This window comes from Chiloscyllium plagiosum, chromosome 36 (genome assembly GCF_004010195.1).
Source record: "Chiloscyllium plagiosum isolate BGI_BamShark_2017 chromosome 36, ASM401019v2, whole genome shotgun sequence".
Lineage (NCBI taxonomy): Eukaryota > Metazoa > Chordata > Chondrichthyes > Orectolobiformes > Hemiscylliidae > Chiloscyllium > Chiloscyllium plagiosum.
Window position 1 is genome coordinate 35,623,976 of NC_057745.1, and position 17,792 is coordinate 35,641,767.

General features: G+C 40.9%; 1 protein-coding gene across 1 annotated transcript in view; it reads left to right on the forward strand.

The window, feature by feature from the left end:
- lrrk1 (leucine-rich repeat kinase 1) overlaps positions 1-17,792 on the forward strand; it is a 237,289-nt gene that overhangs the window by 74,904 nt on the left and 144,593 nt on the right. Inside the window, exons 5-7 of the mRNA XM_043677668.1 lie at positions 2,287-2,466; positions 5,958-6,106; positions 16,478-16,704. Of these exons, the coding sequence (XP_043533603.1) occupies positions 2,287-2,466; positions 5,958-6,106; positions 16,478-16,704 (556 nt within the window). The remainder of the gene's footprint in view (positions 1-2,286; positions 2,467-5,957; positions 6,107-16,477; positions 16,705-17,792) is intronic.

Below are 17,792 nucleotides of genomic sequence, written 5' to 3' on the forward strand. Positions count from 1 at the left end.
TGAGGTTGGAGGCGGTGGATGGGAGATCCCCTGAGGTGATGAGGTTATGGATGGTCTGGGAGATGATGGTTTGGTGGTGGGAGGTGGGGTCATGGTCAACGGGGCAGTAGGAGGAGGTGTCCGCGAGCTGGTGTTTAGCCTCAGCAATATAAAGATCGGTGCGCCAAACTACCTCCCTTGTCTGCCGGTTTGATGCTGAGGTTGGGGTTGGAGTGGAGGGCTGCACATTCCGAGGGTGAGAGGTTGGAGTGGGTGAGAGGGGTTGAGAGGTTGAGGCGGTTCATGTCGCAGGCGGTTGTTGGAGGTCAGCCATCTCTGCTCCAGGGTATCCCTGCAGGAGCTCTTCAGGGTAGTCTCCAAGGCCTGACCATCTTCAGCTGCTTCATCAATGACCTTCTCTCCATCATAAGGTCAGAAGTTGGAATGTTTGTTGATGATTACACAATGTTCTGCACCTTTCACAACTCCTCAGATACTGAAACAGCCATGTTCAATTACAATAAACTCTGGACAATATCCAGACTTGGGCTGACTCTTGACAAATAACATTCATGCCACTCAAATACCAGATAGCGACCATCTCCAAAAAGAGACCTTCTAACCACTGCCCCTTGACATTCAGTGGTGTTACCATCAATGAATCCCTCATTATCAACAACCTTGGGGGTTGCCATTGACCAGACACTGACCTGAACTCACGACATAAACTAAGTGACTACAGGAGCAGGTCAGAGGTTAGGAATATTGTGGTAATGCACCTCCTGACTTCCCAAAGCCTGTCCACCACTTACAAGGCACAAGTCAGGAGTGTGATGGAATATTCCTCAGTTGCCTGATGGGTGCAGTTTCAACAACAATTAGGAAGCTTTCCACCATCCAGGGCAAAGCAGCCTACTTGATTAGCATCACATCACAAACATCCACTCCCTGTACCACCAACATTTAGTACACACTGCTGCTACTCTCTACAAGATGCACTGCAGAAATTCACCAAAGGTCCTTAGACAGAGCTTTCCAAACCCACGACAAGCTTCCATTTAGAAGGATAAGGGCAGCAGGTACATTGAAACACGTCATGCAAGTTTCTTCCAAGCCACTGACCATCCTGATTTGGAAGTATATCACCATTCCTTCACTGTCACTGGATCAAAATCCTGGAATTCCTTTCCTCAGGATATTGTGAGTCAACTGACAACAAGCAGTTTACAGCTCTTCAAGAAGGCAGCTCACCAACTCCTCGAGGGCAGCAAGGGATGGGCCATCAGTGCTGACCAGCCTGTGATGCCCACATCCCACAGTGAATTAAAAAAAACATGCTGGATGAATACACCACATCTGGCATAAAATGCAGAGAGAGAAGCAGAGTTAATATGTCTAGTCTAAGATTCCTCTTCGATTGAAATTTCTTTTTCAGTTCAACAGCTCACGGTGATCTTTGTTGGAGTTGAAGCTACAGCTCCAGAGTAGTCTCAGTGGTCAGCTGGCCTTGAGGAAAGATGAGTAATGTTAATGGAAGCCAGGCCCCATAGTGGGCAGCTGAACTCTAACATTCCCACTGCTGGTAATAAGGCAAAAAGAATACACAGGGGTTTGCCATTTTGCCAGCCCTCCCATCTCCTAGCCCATTGCCATAGAGATGGTAAATGAACAGAGTAGATTTTACTTCCTCCCCTCTCCGGTGACTCTCTGGATAACTGTGTCAAATAAAAGGAAATTAGGTAAGTGCTGAAAATGTGTTGCTGGAAGCGCAACAGGTCAGGCAGCATCCAAGGAACAGGAGAATCGACGTTTCGGGCATAAGCCCTTCTTCAGGAATTAGGTAAGTGGCCCAACAAGTCCACACCGCTCCTCCGAAGAGAAACCCACCAGATCTATATTTACCCTTGACTAACGCACCTAACACTGGGGACAATTTAGCATGGCCAATTCACCTGACCTGCACATCTTTGAATTGTGGGAGGAAACCAGAACACCTGGAGGAAACCCACACAGACACGGGGAGAATGTGCAAACACCACACAGGCAGGGTGGGAATTGAACCCAGGACCCTGGTGCTGTGAGGTAGCAGTGCTAACTGCTGAGCCACCGTGCCACCCATTGTAAAACAGCTTGCAGAAAAGGCAAGAATTGAATTTGAGTAGACAGCTTCAATTGAAGAGCTAACATTGGGAAAGACTGGGCCTCATTGTGCCCTTTATTTTCACTGATTCTAGAATTAAAATGGAAAATGAACATGTCTGTGTAAAGTTGATAATTCCATAACTGTACAAAATATATTTTTGATAGATTTGTGTGTTGACAAGGATCTGCTGAGCTGGATGCTTGCTGTATCCTGTGAACAAGGACATTTGGACGTAGTGAGGCTTTTGGTACTTGTGTACAAGGCAGAGACTGACAGTTGTGGAGTGAAGACACAGGATCATCCGATCATCACAGGTCAGCCGTTATATGCAGCAATGAAGGCAGGTATGTGAACAAACTCATCTTTTCCCTGTGTGTAGGGATTCAGGAGAATCAGTCCCCTCTCTATAAAACACACTTCTGGTTCTAATACTACAGATCATCTGGGCTATGGACGGTGAAAAGTTGCTACCAAAGCCTGGAGCGGGGATACTATGTGTGTTCTGGATCAGTCTAGCTGTGTGGCCTATCTCTCCTGGTATAATCAAGGATGTGAAGGCTTTGGAGAGAGTGCAGGAAAGATTCTCAAAGAATAGTTTCAAGGATGAGAGGCCAGGACTTCTGGTATATGGATAGATTGGAGAAGTTCCCATTTGTGTAAGATCAAAACCAGAGGTTTAAGGTAATTGGTAAAAGAAGCAACGTGAGATAATGTTTTGAGACAGCAAGTAGCTAGGATGTGGAAAGTACTGCCTGAGAATGTGAGGGGCACTCTGTATCCAATTTCCCACCCAGTGGACAAGTCGTGAGTTAACCAGCTATGCACAAGATAAGCTTGAAGATCCAATGAAATATATCCAATGCAATCCCTGTCATTTGTGACATATTACTACAGGATGCTCAGGATCTGCCTGGTATCTGGTGTTTCTATAATGACATAGCAGAATTTCAAAATGGAAAGAAAAGCCAAAACCTTGACAACAGATTCAAGATCTACTTAATGTTGTTATGCCCCCTTCTGTCCCACCTTAATTTTGTCCTTCCACTTTTTTACATCTGACCCCATCAACATATCCTTCTATTTCTTTCACTCTCACATGTTTATCTAGCTTCCCCTTAATTATACATTAATATTCCAGCTTCTCCTTGTGGATTTTGACATTCTAGCTTCTCTGTGGTTAAAGAAGTTCCTCTTGAGTTCCTACTTGTATTTATTAGTGACAATTCATGACCCAGTTTTGGATTTCTCTTTGAACAGAAACATCTCTGTAAACCCTATTAAAACATCTTCATAATTTTAAAACATTCATTGGGTTTCCCCTCAGTGTTCTCTTTTCTATAGCCCCATCATATTCATATTTTTCTGTTCGCTATAACCTGTCAATTCTGGTAATATCCTTGTAAACCATTTTTTAATACTTACTCCATTGCACAGTTTAACCACCTATCTGTGAAGGTTTAGCATAGCCTCCCTATCTTTTTTTCATTCTATTTTCTGTAGAAATGAAGGCCTGGCACTTTGCTTGTTTATTGTGACCTTATTGTATAGTTACTCTTGCATATCTGTGATCCTGGATTCCTTATTTTCAAAGTAGTATATGGCCTCCTTATTCATCCTACCAAAATACATCACCTTACACTTCAACATATTGAACTTCATTTGTCAAATTTGCAAAGTTATTAATGTATATATTTTGTTACAGTCTTCCTTTACCCCCACCACCCAAACCTATTTGGTGTCTTTTGCAAATTTTGAAATATAGTGTTTAAGCATGTAGTGTGTGTATAAGCTTTTTCTGTCCATGTAATAGGAGATATTCTCTGATTAATTCCGCATGGCTATACCTTGACCAATTAGAGTCAACCTTGCCTGGTTTAAAATTTATGCACAACTTGGCACTCAACTGTCGGCCATTATTAACTGATGCATTCTCCATGACAAAACACCACCTCCAGAGTCCACTTTCCAACTATTGAGCACTTTTTTTCTCATAACGGTATATTTTTTTCTTTCCTTTGCTGTTCTTGCAAATTGTCCCAATGAGTACAAGATGAAAAACCTTGACAAACTAGGTCTTTTGTAGTAATACTCAAGTTCTGTACCAACAAACAAATATTTATAATCATAACTATTGCATTACTGTTGTCTACTCTTTCTGATATTTCTTCAAATAATTCAGTAAGGTTGATCAAACATGACATTTCCTTTTGGAATTTGTGGTGACTAATATGTTATAGTGTTTGCCATTGCGGAGACAGGCCCTAAGGTCCAAACTGGTTCGTACCAACCAAAATGTCCATCTACACTAACTCCATTTCCATGCATTTGGCCCATATACTTCTAAACCTTTCCTATCTATGTATTTTTCCAAATGCCTTTTAAGGCGGCACGGTGGCACAGTGGTTAGCACTGCTGCCTCACAGCGCCTGAGACCCGGGTTCAATTCCCGCCTCAGGCGACTGACTGTGTGGAGTTTGCACGTTCTCCCCGTGTCTGCGTGGGTTTCCTCCGGGTGCTCCGGTTTCCTCCCACAGTCCAAAGATGTGCAGGGTCAGGTGAATTGGCCATGCTAAATTGCCCGTAGTGTTAGGTAAGGGGTAAATGTAGGGGTATGGGTGGGTTTCGCTTCGGCGGGTCGGTGTGGACTTGTTGGGCCGAAGGGCCTGTTTCCACACTGTAATGTAATCTAATCTAATCTAAAAAAAAATGTTGTTAATGTGCATACATCTACACTTTTTGCTGGCAGTTCATTCCACGTGCATACCACCCTTAATGTAAAAAGGTTGCCCCTCAGGTTCCCTTTTATTTTACCCCTCTAACCTTAAACTGATGCCCTCTATCCTCAATTCCCCAACCTTGGGAAGAAGACTGAGTGCATTCACCCTATTCATGCCTCTGATGATCTTATACATTTCTGTAAGATCTCCCCTAATTTTTTTTTGCTGTAAAGAAAAAAAAGTCCTAGCTTGTCCAACCTCTCCCTATTACTCACACCCTGAAGTCCTGGCAATAGTTTTAGATTTTCTGATGCATCTTTGAATAAAGATTCCACTGTCTTTCCTTCTTCCAACATTAAACTAAATGATCTACAGCTCCCCAGACTTATTCTGTTTCCCTTTTTAAGAATCACGTTAGCTGTCCTCAGGCACTACTTCCTTTCCTATCAATAAAAGATTCCTCTGCTGTTTTTCCATTATTTGTTTTACTATGTACAGGAGTTTTATCCTTTTTTAAATTTGATTAGTTTTTCAATTATCTTCCCCCATCTATCTTAAATTCCTTAATATTTCTTGTGATCTTTTCTTCTAATGTAATGTCTACTTTGTTAACTCCTGGCAAGTATTGAGGCAAAATAACTATTTAATATCTTTACATTGTCATTCTCTTAGAGATTATCTCATGCAACTCTTACTGGACTGATAGCTGTTCTGATTTTCTTTTATTATTTATCTATCTGCGAATGTTTCACTGTTTCTTTTTATATTTTTGAGAACTTCGTAGTTTCTGTCTTTGCCTGCCTAATTGTTTTATTTTACTTTCCATGTAACCTCTATGTAATTCCTTTTACACCCTCTCCTTTGTCCATCTCATAGTGTCTGCATCTTTCTTTTGTTCATCCTTTTGCTCAGTTATCTATTCATCCAAGAAATTTTGTTATTGGCTAGTGTGTTCTTGTAGTTGTGCAGAACATATATCTCCTAAACTCTCTTGATTTTAAATATTTCTAATTGCTGTTCTATCTCTTTCTTTATGTTGATTCCCAGATTTTCTCGTCTGGCCTATTTGTGTGTTTAATGGCAGCTACTTTATTCGAGAAAGCTTTTTTCTGTTGCAGGAAATGAAGAGATTGCGGAGTTTCTTCTGGATAATGGAGCCTGTTTCTCATCTTATGTTTTACTGGATCACCCAGAACTCTGCAACCGGCTGCTGAGAAAACAATTTACAGAGCCAAGTAGCCAGTACGAAATTTTAGACAGACAAATAGTGAGTAAAAGTTCCTGCCTAGTGCTAACTGATTACCTGTTTTCTATTTTACTGCAATGTTTTCTGATCAGCAATTGGCAGCTGGTAACCAAACCATGAATGGATGATGAACTTTGACACTTTGATCAATGGGGAAATCTAATCAAATCGGCTGTTTAAAAAAAATACATTAATTCATTGGTCTTGTTAAGAATGCACTTTGGATAGTTCTGCAATGTTATTGTTCTGCCTACAGAGGTCACTGAGGGACTGCAGAAAGGCCATAACACACCCAATTACAGTACAACAAATCAGTGAAGCGTAAACTATGCCAGCTCAGTCAGGTCTCTGGGGGTGAGACAGTGAATGACGAGGTAGCTCAGTTTCTGTCTGGAGGTGAAGGAATGTCTGTGTTTTGAAGGATAGAAGGGTACCTCTGCATCTCTATCGTGCTATGTGAACTAATTCATGAGTTCACTTTCATGGTGTTAATGGTGCATGCTAAGGGAATTGAAGATGGACAGGAATCTGTAACTACATAACCAACATGGTTACATTATTGAAAATCAGGCTGTACAAAAACAGTAATTATCTGAAAACTGAATATTTCTGCGATTCACTGAAAAAGCTGATGTCTGCTTTGCAGTTGTCCCATTTATCAGGCAGTGTACAAATGTTTTGAGGCAGCATCAATAGAAGTCTCTAGAACCTGTCCTTCAAATATGCATTAGTATCTTTGCCAAAAAAACCTAAAGAGCTGCGGAATGCTTGAAATCAGAAACAAAAGCAGCAATTGCTGGGCAAAACTCAGCAGGTCTGACAGCATCTATGAAGAGAAAACAGAGTTAATGTTTTGGGTCCAGTGACTCCTCTTTCGAATTGCAGTTCAGAAACATTAACTCAGCTTTCTCTCCTCAGATGCAGCCAAACACGCTGAGTTTTTCCAGCAATTTCTATTATTGATTTTGCATCTGCTAATAAGACGCCTCGTGAATATTTTATGCTTTGCCTTCATTTATGCAATTGCTTTGCCATGAAAACAGCATCAAGTTTGAGAAGCTGATTATACAAAAAACACTTCCAACCTTGATCGGAGAAAGTATAAATACATAATACAAAGCCAACCAGTGAAGGGCTGCATTATCAACAGGCGATGCTGTTGGCCACGAGTTGCTCCCATTTCTGATCACTGACTTCTCCTTTCTGGATACTAACTCTTCCACAAGGCTACAAGCAGGAGTAGACTATATGTCTCTTTGAGGTAAAAGCAGGAGTAGACTATATGTCTCTTTGAGCATGTTCCACCATTCAATACGAACATAGCTAATCTTGACCTTCTCAGCCTTGCCTAAGTAGTTCTCATATTCCTTAATTAAACGGAATCCTCCTAAACAGACTAAAAATCAAGACCATCCCATCTTCTAACTTCCACCTGTGAATTGTAGTGACTTTGCTGAGTTGCCTGGGAATACGCAGCAATCAAATCTCTGTCGTGATCTCAGTCCCCAGGTTGTAGGATTATCGTACTCGGACTGGATTTTATGTCGAAATTTCTGTTCGGGTTTATACCCAGTGTGTAAATTGACCCTTGCCATTTTCTGTTGACAGGTGACACAATCAGTCTCCATTTTTCATCTCAGAAATACAAGTTTTACTCACTTTACAAGTCAGTACATGGGATCCCCAGGCAATACAGGCCATGTTTCCAAGATATGGGGACTCAAAGACATAATCACACAGAATTGGCCACGTGTGATGAATAATGAATGGAATGTGTCCTCTGGCAAAAAGAAAGTACAAAGGTTATAAAGTAGAAGTCATAACATTTGCTAGCCTGTCAAGTAACTGCTGTAGCAAAAGAATTCAGTGTTTATGGAAAACTGGTTTGAGAATGGAAGAAGGAATCTTCCCTGAAGAAGATATCCATGACCAAATGTGGCTCGAATGCAGCCATTGTGGAACCATAGAAGAATTATAGAGTCATACAGCATGGAAACAGACCCTTCTGTCTGACCTGTCCATGCTGACCAGATATCCCAACCCAATCTAGTCCCACCTGCCCATGCTGACTATGTTCCCAAACTAAACTGGTCCCCCTTGCCTGTGTTTGGCCCATATCACTTCAAACCTCTCCTATTCATGTACTTATCCAAATGCTAATTAAACGTTTAACAGTACCAGCATACATCACTGTGGCAGTTCATTCCACACATGAGCCACACTCGGTGTTTAAAATAGTTGCCCCTTGTTTGTAAGCTTCTCATCCTAAAAGTATGTCCCCTCGTTTTGAGCTCTCCCACCCTAAGGAAGAGACTCTTCCCATTCACTTTATTTTATAAACCTCAAGATTTTATAAACCTCTGTAAGGTCACCTCTCAAACTCCTCCTCTCCAATGAGAAAAGTCCCAGCCTATCCAGCCTATTTTTATATCTCAATCCCCTATTCCCAGCAAGATCCTCCTAAATCTTTTCTAAATCCTTCAAATTTAATAATATCCTTCCTCTAACCGGGTGACCAGAACTGCACATGGTGCTACAGAAGAGGCCACACCAACGTCCTGTACAACGTTCTCCCCGTGTCTGCGTGGGTTTCCTCTGGGTGCTCTGGTTTCCTCCCACAGTCCAAAGATGTGCAGGTCAGGTGAATTGGCCATGCTAAATTGCCCGTAGTGTTAGGTAAGGGGTAAGTGTAGGGGTATGGGTGGGTTGCGCTTCGGCGGGTCGGTGTGGACTTGTTGGGCCGAAGGGCCTGTTTCCACACTGTAAGTAATCTAATCTAATCTAATCTAATCTAATCTAATTTAACCTCAACATGACATCCCAACTCCTATTCTGAAAGGCCTTAGCAGTGACAGCAAGCATGCTAAACACTGCCTTAACCACCTGTGATGCAAATTTCAAAGAATTATGTTACCTGAGATTATAGGGCTCTCTCTTCTACAATACTGTCCAGGGCTCTATCATTAATTGTATAAATCCTGGCCTTGTTTGTTTTACCAAAATGCAATGCCTCACATTTATCCAAATTAAACTTTATTTGCCACTCCTTAGCAAATTGACCAATTTATTAAGATCTCTTTGTAATTTTAGATAACCTTTTTCACTGTCCACTAGGCCATTCAGCCCACTATGTCTATGCTGGCCGATTTAAAAAAGAAATCTAGTTGCTTTTTCTCATCCAACCTTCCAGAACCTAACCCATTGCAATGCTATAACACTTCATGTACAGATCCAGGGTCGTTTAACCAAGTTGGAAGTTTCTGCTTCCACCACCAAATCAGGCAGTGAATTCTGGACATCCCCAATCTCAGTGTGAAAATGTATTTCCTCATGACCCTTCTAATCTTTGTGCCAATCATCTTAAATTTGTGCGCCTTAAATTTCATCAGCCATTTTCTCGTCCACTTAACCAAACCATTGATATCACCCTGGAGTCGATAGCTATCCTCTTCACTATCAAATATGTGACCAAATTTTGCGTTGTCTGCAATTTCTAAATCGTGCCTCCCACATTTAAATCCAAATGACATGGGACCCAGAACCGAGCCCTGTAGAACACCACTATAAACAGCTTACTATTTGCAAAAAAAACCATTGACTATTACCTTTGTTTCTTGTAACTGAGCCAGTTTTGGATCCAACTAAAGTTCATGTAGACAACATCCATTGTACTATTCTCATCAATTCTTTTTGATATTTCCTCAGAAAATTCAGTTAAGTTAGTAAGGCATTATCTTCCTTAACAAAACCGTGGTTAATCGGATTAATCTGTACCTATGAGTCGTGAGTTTATCCAGTGTCTCAGAATTGATTCAAGTAATTTGCTCACTAGCAAAGTCAGACTAATTTTCTATAATTATTTGGCCTATCCCTCACATCCTATTTAAACAATGGTAGAATGTTCACAGACCACCTAGCCTCTGGTCTTTTATTGTCTATCTGTCACAGCATACCAATGATCCTCAAGATTTGGCAGAGCCAGTGTTGGACTCTGGTGGACAAAGTCAAAAATCACGCAACACCAGGATATAATCCCAACAGGTTTCTTGGGAGGCACTGACTTTCAGAGCGCTGCTCCTTCATCAGGATGCATCCAGCTCCAACAACACTCACACTCTCAAATCTCAGTGCCACCTAGACAACCACCTGATGAAGGAGCAGCGCTCCAAAAGCCAGTGCCTCCAAATAAACTTGTTGGACCATAACCTGGTGTTGTATGATTTTTTAAAATGATCCTCAAAGTACCTTTTATTTCCTCCCTGGCCTCCTTTAACAGCTTGGATACATATGAGTAAATGCAAAGCAGTTCGGAAGCTAGACATCTGAAATAAAAACAAAATTCTGGAGAAGCTTTGTCAGTTTGGCAGCATCTGTGGAGAGATAAACAAACTTAATGTTTTGAGTCCGATATGTCTTTTCTTTAGAACTGTTCCAAATCAAGATGTTGACTTTGTCTCTTTACAGATGCTTCTGGATCTGCTGAGTTTCTCCACTTAATGGGATACAATCCTGGTGACTTATTATCTTCAAGGATGTCTGTTCCCCTTCAGTACTTCCTCTTGCATTGTGGGTGTTAGGTTGAATATTTTACACTAAGAGTGGGCAATAATTACAGGCCAGCCAGTAATGCCCAGGTCCCACAAAGGAATTGTTTTTTAAAAAAAGTTCCTCCTCTTGAACTAGACTGCATCATCCCTGTCCTTCGAAAAGACAGGCAAAGTACTCATTACAAACCTTGTCCACATCCTTTGCATTCACATGCAAGTTATTGTGTGCATCTTTAATGAGCACTACCCTTTCCTGAGTTATCAATGTGCTGATAAATTATCTTTTTTGGGTCTTCATTGATTTTACTTGATAATATTTCATATCTTCACCTTGCTTCCCTAATTTCTTTTTTACTTCACTCCTGTACTTTCTACACTTCCTTAAGCTTTCAACAGTATATTTTTTGTGACTGTCACAAACTTACTTTTTCTGCTTTATCATCTGCTTCTGGATGTCCGGGGCTTGAATTTGGCAGTATTATCCTTTCTCCTACAGAATCTCACTTTTGAATACCTCCCACTAATTTGTAACTGTTTTTTTTTCATTCTTCAAGTAGCCAAATGCAGTTTGCTTTTCCCTGATCACCTCTCAAGTAGTCTTAAAATTTGGCTTCTACTAATTTCATAGATTCATACAGTGCAGAAAAGGCCCTTCAGCTCATCGAGTCGGCTTCGACATAACTACCACTAAAATATCCTCAAAAGTGCATGTGTGAAATTAAGTGGTACAATTGAGACCAAGGTACAGCAAAGATTTCAGAACAGCAGCTAGTTCATGTAGCTGCTGTATGGAACAAAAACATCTCATAATGTAGCTGAAGCCCGAGATCAGTAACTGACTACCAGAAGACTATCCATTAAAATTAGCGAGTTTCCAGCAATAATACAGTGACAGAAATGTAGGTATGCACTATGGTGCATTAACAATATGAGTGAAGTTCCATGGACCAAGCTTGTTCATCACCTACAAGGCACAAGTCAGAAGTGTGATGGAAGATTCTCTACTTGCCTGGATGCATGTAGCTCCAGCAACTGGATTTCACCAGTTTCCTCATTTCCCTTCCCCGATCCCAATCCCATCCTTGCAACTCAGCTCTGCTGTCTTGATCAATCCTGCCTGTTTTTCTTCCTTCCCAACTATCTGCTGCACCCTTGTCTCCGACCCATCACCATCACCCCACCTTCATCTACCTATCTCATTCCCAGCAACCTTCCATCCCCCCAGCCCCACCCTCCTCCCATTTATCTCTCAGCCTCCTTGGGACACAAGACTCATTCCTGATGAAAGGCTTATGCCTGAAATGTTGATTCTGCTACTACTTGGATGCTGCCTGACTGGCTGTGCATTTCTTCGAGCTCCAACAGCACTCAAAAATCTCAATGCTATCTAGACGAAGTAGCCCATTTGACTGGCACCTTCAATATTCACTCCCTTCAACTCTAATGCACAATGTGTATCATCTACAATATGTACTGCAGCAACTCACCCTGGTTCCTAAAGCAGTTCATTCCAAATTCTGTCCTCTATCATCTAGCGAGACAAGGGCAGCACATGTATGGGAGTGTCACCAATTGCAAGTTCTCCTCCCAAGGCATTCAGCATGCTGACTTGAAAATATATTTCTTCACTGTCGCTTAGATCTCCCTTCCACAACAAGGCTGTCAATAGTCACAGCCCATCACAGCCTTTTCCAGGGCAGCTATGATGGGCAAAACTTCAATCCCATGAATACATGAAGAAAAGCAAACTGTCATGAGACAGTTGAAATATGTGGAATGTCCAAGTCAATGAAGTGAAAGAGCTAATCATCGACTTCAGGAAGCAAGGAGAAGGGCATGCCCCTATCAACATCAATCAAGCTGAGGTGGAGATTGTCGAGAGCCTCAAGGTCTGAGGCGCGCTGATCACCAACAATCTGTCCTGGACCACCCATGTTGATGCAAAAGTCAAGAAGGCACACCAATATCTCCTCTTCCTCAGAAGCTAAGAAATTTGGCGTGTCCATAAGGATCTGACCAACTTTTACCGATGTAACATGGAAAGCTTTCTCGCTAGATGCATCAAGGCTTGAACAAAAGAAATAGGAGCAGGAGTAGGCCACCTGGTCGTTTGAGCCCATTCCGCCATTCAGTAAGATCACGGTTGATCTTTTCATAGACTCCGCTTCACTCACCCGCCCTTTCACTGTAACCCTTAATTCCTTTACTGTTCAAAAAAGTATCTGTCTTAGCTTTAAAAATATTCAATAAGGAAGCCTCAACTACTTCACTGACTAAAAATTCCATAGATTCACAACCCACTTGGTGAAGACGTTCCTTCTCAATTCAGTCCTAAATCTGTTTCCCCTAATTTTGAGGCTATGCCCGCTCATCCTAGTTTCACCTGCCAGTGGAAATGTCCTCTCTACTCTATCTTACCTATTTCCTTCATAATTTTATATGTCTCTCCAAGATTGTCCACCCCCCCAACCATTCTTCTACATTCCAATGAAGATAGAGTAGACTAGCATTATCTCTCCTCATAAGCCCACCTCTTCAACTCTGGAATCAACCTAGTGAACCTTCTCTGCACCCCATCCAGTGCCAGTATATCCTTTGTCAAATCAGGAGACCAAAACTGCACACAGTACGCCAGGTGTGGCTTCACCAGCACCCTATACAGCTGCAAAATAACATCTGTGTTTAAACTCAACCCCTTTAGCAATGAAGGACAAAATTCCATTTGCCTTCCTAATTACCTGTTGCACCTGCAGACCAACCTTCTGTGATTCATGCACAAGGATGCCTAGATCCCTCTGCACAGCAACGTGCTGCAATTTTTTTACCATTCAAATAATAGTCTGTTTTTTACTGTTATTTCTACCAAAAATGGATGAGTTCACATTTATTAACATTGGATTCCATCTGTCAGACCTTTGCCCACTCACTCAAAGTATCTATGTTCCTCTGCAAAGTTTCACAGTCCTCTGCTCACTAAGCTCGACCACTCAATTTGTGGCATTCACAAACTTTGGCACATACATGTGGTCTCCAAATCCAAACCATCTTTGTAAATTGTGAATAATTGTGGTCCTAACACTGATCCCTGAGGCACTCCACTAGCTATTGATTGCCAACCAGAAAAGCACTCATTTATCCCCACTCTTTGCTTCCTGTTAGTTAACCAATCCTCTATTTACGATAATACATTACCTGTAACGCCAAGCATATTATCTGATGCAGCAGCCTTTTGACTGGCACCTTGTGGAATACCTTTTGGAAATCTAGATACACCACATGTACTGGTTCCTGTTGTCCACAATGCTTGTCATGTCTGCGTAGAATTCCAGTAGATTAGTTAAGCATGACCTGCCTTTCATTATCCCATGCTGCGTCTGCCCAGCGGGACAATTTCTATCCAGCTTGCTATTCTATCTTGCTATTTCTTCCTTGATAATAGATTCAAACATTTTTCCCACTAAAGAAGTTAAGCTAACCAGTCTATAATTCATGATTTTTTACCCACCCCCTTTTTTTTAAAACAGTGGGGTCACATTTGTTGTTTTCCAATCTGCTGGAACTGCTCCAGAGTCCAGTGAATTTTGGAAAATTACCTCAAGTGCATTTGCTATTTCTCCTGCCATCTCTTTTAACATCCTGGGATGCATTCCATCAGGGCCAGGAGACTTGTCTATCCTTAGCTCCATTAGCTTTCCCAGCACTACCTCTTTCATGATAATGATTGTTTCTAGGTCCTCACCTACCTTCTTCTCTTTGTCAATTACTGGCATGTCCTCCACTGTGAAGACCGACACAAAATACTTATACAGTGCCTCAGTCATGTCATCATATCCCATGACTAAATGCCCCTTCTCATCCTCTAAAGGACCAATTTTTACCTTAACCTTTTCTTTAGTTTTACATATGTATAGAAACTTTTGCTGTCTGTATTTATATTCTGAGCTAGTTGACTCTCATAATCTAGATTATATTTCTTTATAGCTCTTCTTGTGACTTTCTGTTGACCTTTAAAGCTTTCCCAATCTACTAGTTTCCTGCTGGTCTTTGCCACTTTGATAGCCTCCATTATTTCCTTAGAAACCCATCGCAGAATACTACTTGCAGTACCTCCTTTTTATTGGTATATACTTTTGCTGAGCACTTTGAAAACTTGCTTTGAAAGTTCTCTACTTTTTCAACTGTCCCACCATAAAATCTTTGCTTCTGGTCTACTTTAGCCAGCTCCACCCTCATCCTATTGTTGTTTCATTTGTTTAAGCGCAGGACCATCGTATTGGATTTTATCTTCGCTCTTTCCATCTGAATTCTAAATTCAACCATACTGTGATTGCTCCTTCCAAGAGGATCCCTGACTATGAGGTCATTAATTATTCCTGTCTCATTACACAGGGCCAGCTCCAGGATAGCTTGCTCCCTCATCGATTCCATTACATACTGTTCAAGGAAACTATCGCAGATACATTCAAGTCTATCCTAACTGACCTGGTTTAACCAATCGAGCTGTAGATTAAAATCCCTCATGATAATTGCCATACCATTTTTATAGGCATTAGTTTTTTCTTTGTTTATTGGCAGCTGCTCTGCCCAGGACCGTAAGAAACTATAGAAAGTTGTGAACATAGCCCAACGATCACACAAGCCAACCTTCCATTCATTGACTCCATCTGCACTTCTTGTTGCCAAGGAAAGGCAGTTCACATTATCAGAGATTCTTCCCAGCCTGGTTATAATCCCTTCCAAGCTCTACCATCAGCCACAAAATACAAAAACTTAAACACATGTACCAACAGGTTCAAGAACAGCTCCTTCCCTGCTGTAATCAGACTTCTGAATGGACGGCTCAAATTTCAAATCTAATGTTAATCTTTCTCTTTGTGCACCTTCTTTGTAGCTGTGGCTTTATATTCCTTGCTCTGTTCAATCTTTGTATATTACAATCTGCCTGTGTGCACGCAAAACAAAGCTTTTCACTGTAATTGGGAAAATGTGACAATCAAATCAAATCAAATGAAAAGGACGATGATTTGCTGTGGAGGTTTGATTCTGAAACCAACAGCACCAAGTCTGATCCAGAGTGGGATGATACCATAGCTGAAGTGATATCAGATGCTAAAGACAATGAATTTGCCGTGTTTTTAAAACTCTTTGTTTCCAATTGAAGTTATCTTTTAGGATTAATTCATTCGGTAAATCATGTCAAATTAACTTAATTTGAATTACAAATTTTTTTCACATTTCACACTTGCAACTATAGTGGTTCATATTTACACTTGGTGTGTACTTTCAATGTTGTTTTTGGAAGGCGTTTTTGAGGCTTCAGTGCTGCAATCTGTGCTGGTTTACGAGCATTTATGCCAACCTAATGGATCTACAACTTCCTGGACTTGTTTTTTATGGCTTTATAAACATTGGAAACATACTTGATGAAATGTGATAAGGCCACTTCCCTAATTTCTTTTAATACACATAAATGCAATAAATTGAGAAAAGGGGTTAAAATTACCCCAATATGTCTGAAGTCTGTTGAAACCATTTGTTCTGAATCACTTGAAAACTGTGATAGTGACTTGGTGTTTCTTAAATTGAAGCACAAACCTTGTATAAAGATTTTTTTATACATTATTGGGCTTTTTTTGATTAAATTGTGTCTTGTTGTGGTTCGGAACGCAATGCCTAATGAAAGTGGTGAAAGCAGATTAATAGCTTTCAAATGGTGATTGGATCTATACTCGAAACATAAGCATTTTGCAAGGGCTATGATGGAAAAAATGGGAGTGGGACTGGGGGGAGAAGATGGCCTCCTTCCATACTGTAATGCTGTCTAACTCTTGTATTCAAAACACAGGGCCTATCACTGAAGTGGTCCTGCCTGAAGCTGCCTTGGTTAGAGTTGGACTGGTTCATTGATGTTTCCAATCGAATAACAGAACTCGATTTGTGTAGGAACAGTCTCACTTTCCTTCCTTCAGTTATTCCTTGGGGATTAGTGCATCTGAAAAAACTCAACTTGTCTGCAAACCAGCTGAAGGATCTGCCCAATGTGACCACTTCAGAAGAAATACTTTGCTTAGGGTAAGTAACTAATCAGAAACATTCTTTCAGGGGATCCTGATCAGTCTAACTTGTATAGGAGTGTGTTAAGGAAAGTTAAGATAAATGAAGAGAAGAAAACAGAGGCTACTAAACTGGTAAATACTTTAGCTGCTGGGCAAATGTCATGAGGAAACAGAACACTGAGCAGGTCTGATCAGAGATGAAAGGAGAGGTTAAACTAATCAGAGGGCAGAGGGTTCAATTGAAAAGAAGTTTAGAAATTCAAAAAGAAACAAGAACAGAGGTGCAGTGTAGTGAAAATATTCGAACCAGAGAGGAGAATAATGGTATAAAATCAAAGCTTAAGGCTCTTCATTTGAATGTATGCAGCATTTGTATCAAGATAAAAATAAATGAATATGACTTAAAAGCTGTTACACGGGCATTGTTATAGGGTGATCAAGGCTGGGAAACCAATATTCAGGATATTTGCCATTCCAATAGAATAAGCAAAAAAAGTGATAGCATTGTTAACAAAGGGAGGTTTAAGTGTAATGAGTAGTGATATAGGTACAAGAGAAAGAAGTTACGGTTGGGAGTTGTTTATAGGCCCCCAAAGTGTTACATCACGATAGGACAAAGTATAAATCAAGAAGCTGTGTAAGAAGGGCTATACAATTGTCATAGGTAAGTTTAATCTGTATTTTTCCTCGACAAAATAGATGGCAAGAGTGACATGGAAAATGAATTTAGCAGGAAGCGTCTCTTAGAGCAGTATGCTGCAGTATCTACCCAGGAATGGGCTATTTTAGATCTAGTAATGAGGTAGGATTAATAAGAGATCTCATAGTTAAGGCTACTCCAACAGATAGCGATAATAATGTAGTAGAATGTCAAATTCAATTTGAGTCTCATCAAAAGGATAAAGGTAGCTTACATAAGGTGGAGGCAGCTAGGGTCAAGCTCAGCTCTATAGGATTACAGGCAGGCGAGGAAGGAGCTTAAAAATGGTCTGAGGAGAGCCAGGAGAGGGCACGAGAAAGGCTTGGCAGAACGGATTAGGGAGAACACAGGCGTTTTTTACACTTATATGAGGAATAAGAGAATGGTCAAAGAAAGAGTAGGGC